This window comes from Ananas comosus, linkage group 9 (genome assembly GCF_001540865.1).
Source record: "Ananas comosus cultivar F153 linkage group 9, ASM154086v1, whole genome shotgun sequence".
NCBI classification, from domain to species: Eukaryota; Viridiplantae; Streptophyta; class Magnoliopsida; order Poales; family Bromeliaceae; genus Ananas; species Ananas comosus.
Window position 1 is genome coordinate 2,953,210 of NC_033629.1, and position 5,482 is coordinate 2,958,691.

The window sequence follows — 5,482 nt, forward strand, 5'->3', positions numbered from 1 at the left end:
ATTTTAAATTTTAAATTTTAAATTCTAAATTTAAAGTTTGAAATTTTAATTTTAATTTATATTTTTATATATTAAAATTTTATATTTTAAAATTCATAATTATATATATTTTTAAATTTATATTTATATTTTTAATTTTTAAATTTTTAAAATTTTAAATTTTTTTTTAAATTAAAATATCAAATTTTAAATTTTGTATAATTTTGAAATTTAAATATTTTATTTTTAATTCAAATTTAAATTTAGATTTTAAATTATTTTAAAATAAAAATTAATAAAAATATTAATTTATGGAAATATCAAAAAAAATTTGTCCAACAGCTTTTCAAAATCAGTTCAGAAAAATTACTTTTATCTAAACTCCGCCAAACGCTCTACAGTTTTTAACTAAAATTACTTTTCCAAACTAAAATTATTTGTTTAGAAATTATTTTTTCAGAAGCTAGGCCAAATAGACCCACAGTTGTAGCAAATGAAACTAGGACGGAGTTAGTCACAGTTTCAATTAAGTACTTGGGCAGAATGTTAAAGTAAGAGGTATCTTTCCCACATAATCACCTTTTAAATGAAAAAAAAAAATAAAATCTTCTCCACTGTAAGTTGTCTCACACCCCATATGGAAAGTGATAAAATAGACAAATACAGTTCCTAACTACATGTAATCGAGCAAAATTTTTATAATTACAACGCCTTCGATCTACATTCAATTAAATAAGATATATGTAACTATAATCATTATAATTTCAACTATATCAATCTTTATATTATATTTGTAAACTGAAATTATACTTTTGGTCCTCAAATTTTGAGTAGTGTGGCACCTTAGTCCTCGAATTTTGATTTGTTGTCATTTATGAATCAAAAATTTTAAATTGTTGCAAGTAAACTCTACGGTCCAACTTAACTGGTTAAATAATAATTTATCGCTAATATAGAATTAATGTAGTAGTGTTACAATTGATAACGTGGCAATTATTAAGATGTCACATTGTTACCACTTAGCGAAATATCAATATTCAGTCAACTTAATTGAACTTTGTGTCACGCCCCGGGGCCGATTTTAAAAGTCTTTTTAAAACAGAGTTGCGGAAAACGTGCCATTTTTTTTTTTTTTTTTTTTTTTANTCATACATGTGGGGCTTGGATAAAATATAGGAGAAAACCAGTGTTCGGGACCTGGCATATGTTGAACTACCTGATTTAGCCCTAGGGGCCGTTGTATTTTTATACTGTTGCAGTATCCTCATAGTGAGTATCCCAGGTAGTTTAGATTTCAGTTACGCTTGTGCAGGGATGCCGAGCCGATTTTACAGTAGTGTTTACAGTGTTCCGGATTAGTGGGTGCCGTAGTGGTTGACGGCGGACCTGGATTTGATCGTTTCGATATCAGATTGTGCCGAGGGCACGTGACTAGGGGTTGGTAGTACTGTTAGACCTGTTGTCTTGGTTTTAGCCTGTGAGAGCCAGATTAAGCTCAACAGAGATACGCTTGCATACTCGGTTGGCTCGCGCCCACGAGTGCCGCTCCGGAGTCTAGCTTTGTGCTTTCGCGTTGATGTCGCTGATTAGTTGCTATCCACGGACTGTTTAGCGTGGAGGTAGCGCTGTTTAGACAGGCGGGACGGGTGCGTACACAGTCCCTAATGAGATTGGGTAAGAATTGATAGTAGACACAGTAGGATAGTGTAGTGGTATGTAGCTGTGGATTTCTTTTCGGGTTTACCTTTTAGCCTTATTTACTACTGTAGTCTTAGTGGGTGAGCCGATGAGTTTGAGGGCGGTACCCACTGAGGACTACTTGTTTTACAGTAGTTCTCACGCCCAGTTGTTACCCTGTGTTTTGCAGAGCCTGCTGTTCCGGCTGCTGCATCTTCAGAGGCGGATCGAGGCAAGGGCGTTGCGAGCTAGAGCCCTACCCGACGAAGCGCCGTGCTAGAGGATCACCAGCTGCAGGTAGTAGTGTTTTTATTTTGGGCTTATGTACATACTGATGCTAGAACTCGCTAGAGCGAGTGTTTTTGTACTTGTTAGTTTGTATGTATATGAGATTTGTTCGTTCTACCTGCTTAGTTCTCTTCAGCTCTACACTACTGTTTGTAGTATTGTATATTTTACTGAGACAGCTATCGCTTCGTATACAGGAAAAATTTCGTTGTATACGGCGGATTTGTCGGCGTGCCCGGGGAACGTGTAATCCGGGGCGTGACAGGTATGCCTTGGCTCAGGGTTGAACTCATACAACCTTCTCCAATATATATATATCCAAAGCAAAGATTTTGGTTCAATGCGTCAATTTCTTTAAAACGCAAGATAAGTCTAAGATTATAAGAGAAATGGATTAGGACTCCCAAAAAGGTTAGAACTCTTAAAAAGTTAAAGATAAAATCAGAAAATAAAAAATAAAATAAAATAAACTGAATGCCTGAACCGCCCGTGCCGTCACCCACCCGGCCCGGCTCGTGCCGTGCGTGTGTATATTTAATCAAAAGTATCATTCTCATTTTCTTTCAAACAATTTGCTTGAGAATAAAGGAGAATATAAATAACAACAATATATTTTTAGTTTTTAATGTGGAATTAATCATCACTAGTGAAGAGTCCCGCGCTTTGCAGCGGATAGAAACTATAGTAGTAATTAATAATAATAAAATATTAAATAATGTTTTGTGTATCTCACTTAGTACATCTGCCAATGATGAAGAGAGAGAGAGAGTAAAATAGCTCATTCTAAATAAAAATTAAATGAGAGAGATGAAGAGACGTATGTTGAGAAAGAGAGAATAAAATAGGAGAGATGAGGAGACGAAAGTTGAGAGAGAGAGAGTAAAATGGCTCATTCTAAATAAAAATTGAATGGGGGAAATGAAGAGACGTACGTTGAGAGAAAGAGTAAAATGGCTTATTCTAAATAAAAATTAAATGGGGGAGATGAAGAGACGTATGTTGAGAGAGAGAATAAAATGGATCATTCTAAATTAAAAAAATTTCAAAATTAGGAGGTTATGACACATCAGCTTAAAACATTGGGGATTCATAAAGAGTAATAGATATGTGAAAATCTTAGTTGGGTTCTCAGGCAAGACCTATCAAGTATTGGGCTGCCCAAGAGACCTAACAAGTTTTAAATCACAAAAAACCCAATAAAAACAAACACTAACTATATATGTAGCCAATTTGGGTGCTTGGATTATTGCACGAGCATTCAATTGTCATAGTTAAAACTCCAAGAGAAGACTCAGGGGCCGTTTGGCCTAGCTTTTAAAAGCGCTTTTGGGCTGAAAAGCGATTTTTCGGCTCAATAGAGCGTTTGGCAACTCACTTTTAAAATCTGATTCTGCTTTTTAGAATCAGAAAACTGATTTTGAAGGCCCCAGAATCAGAAATAGAAAAAAGCTGTTTCTTAAAATTTGTTTCTGATTTTGGGTTTAAACTTTAAATTTTTATTTTTATTTTAATTTTAATATTTAAATTTAAATTTAATTTTAAATTTTAATTTTTAGATTCATTTTTGAATTATTAAATTTAAACATTTAAATATTAAGTTTTAAATTTTGAAAAATAGATTTCAAACTTTAAATTTTAAATTTTAAATATAAATTTCAAATCTCAAATTTTAGATTTTAAAATTTAAAATTTAAAATTTAAAATTTAAAATTTAAAATTTAAGATAAAATTTAAAATTTGATATTTTAGATTTTAAAATTTAAATGTAAAAATTTAAATTTTTTAAATTTTAAATTATAATTTTTAATCTTCAAATTATAAATTTCAAAATTTTAAAATTTAAATTTTAAATTCCAACATAAAATTATAAATTAAGAAATTTAAATTTTAAATTTCAAAATTTACACCTAGGTTTCTAAATTTTAAAATCTAAATTAAATTTTAAATTTTAAATTTTAAATTTTAATAAAAATTTTAAATTTTAAAATTCAAATTTAAAAATTTGAAAATTTAAGTTTCAAATTTTAAAATTTAAAATTTAAATTTTAACTTTTAATTTTGAAACTCAAGAAATTTTATAGAATTACACACTATGCGTCCAAATAGTTTAAAAATTAAATTCGTGAAATTTTTTAGAGTTACAAAATTTTTTATTTTATCCAGAGGAAAATACAGTTTATAAATTATATAAAATTTTTTTAATGAGAATCCAAAGTCCAAACATTCCTCTAGTCAACCTAGTCAACAAACCAAGTATCACTGTCCAACATGTTGACCGTCGTTGAGCAAGAAAATCTTTTAAATCCTCCGCAGTCGTCGTCCGTAATTCCCAACCAATCAGATCGCAGCACACGGATCATGTGCTTCGTCAAAGTTCAATCTCGCCCGTCCAAACTCCCTGCCCTACTCCGATACACACAATCTCAACCGCCCTCTAAGTTTCTCCAACTCATATAAATACCTCTTCAAACTCTTCGTAACGCCTTCTCTCCTCTCATATCCTTAATAATAATAAAAAAAAATTTAAAAAAAATTAAAAAAAACATCCGTCTCCAAAACCCTAATCCTTCTACTCGCTCCCTTCCCTTTCAACCCCAGCGGCATTAATGGCGCGTACGAAGCAAACCGCTCGCAAGTCCACGGGAGGCAAGGCTCCTCGGAAGCAGCTCGCCACTAAGGTACGCTCCGATCGATCCATCCGTCGATCAAACGCCTAGGGTTTTGTGTTTTCTTTCTAGATCCCTTCAATGGCGATCTCGATCTCGATTTTGTGTCATATAACGCGGCGAGGATCGATCCGACCTCTCTAGTTTAGGGTTTTCTACGTAGATTCCCCTGTGATCTTGATCGTGATCTCTATCCTGCCTTATATAAAGTATAATGCGGCGAGGATCAATCCAATCTCTAGGTAGAGCTCCCCTCTGACTTCAATCTTTTTCTACATCATGTCATGTATAATCCGGCAAGGCCTTGGGGTTTAGGGTTTAGGGTTTACTGTGGAAATGTCTGTCCGATATCGGTCTTGATTTAGGAAGGAAGGAAAGGTCGATTCGACCTCTAGTAGGGGTCTAGGATTATTTCTTATTTCTTATGCTGATCTGATCTGATCTGATGCGTAGTAATATTATTATTTATCTTGATCTCAATTCTGATTGTGTTGTTGCTCTACTAAATGTGGTGGTTGGTTGGGTTATCTTATCTCATTTATTTATATTTTGTAAAATAATAAAAATTTTAAAAAAAGGCGGCGCGGAAGTCGGCGCCGACGACGGGAGGGGTGAAGAAGCCGCACAGGTTCCGGCCGGGGACGGTGGCGCTGCGGGAGATCCGCAAGTACCAGAAGAGCACGGAGCTGCTGATCCGGAAGCTGCCGTTCCAGCGGCTGGTGCGGGAGATCGCGCAGGACTTCAAGACGGACCTGCGGTTCCAGAGCCACGCCGTGCTCGCCCTCCAGGAGGCGGCCGAGGCCTACCTCGTCGGCCTCTTCGAGGACACCAACCTCTGCGCCATCCACGCCAAGCGCGTCACCATCATGCCC

At 34.5% G+C, this 5,482-nt stretch overlaps 1 protein-coding gene across 1 annotated transcript in view; it reads left to right on the plus strand.

The window, feature by feature from the left end:
- LOC109715397 (histone H3.3-like) overlaps nt 4,410-5,482 on the plus strand; it is a 2,743-nt gene continuing 1,670 nt past the window's right edge. Inside the window, exons 1-2 of the mRNA XM_020240374.1 lie at nt 4,410-4,622; nt 5,189-5,478. Of these exons, the coding sequence (XP_020095963.1) occupies nt 4,551-4,622; nt 5,189-5,478 (362 nt within the window). The 5' untranslated portion in view covers nt 4,410-4,550. The remainder of the gene's footprint in view (nt 4,623-5,188; nt 5,479-5,482) is intronic.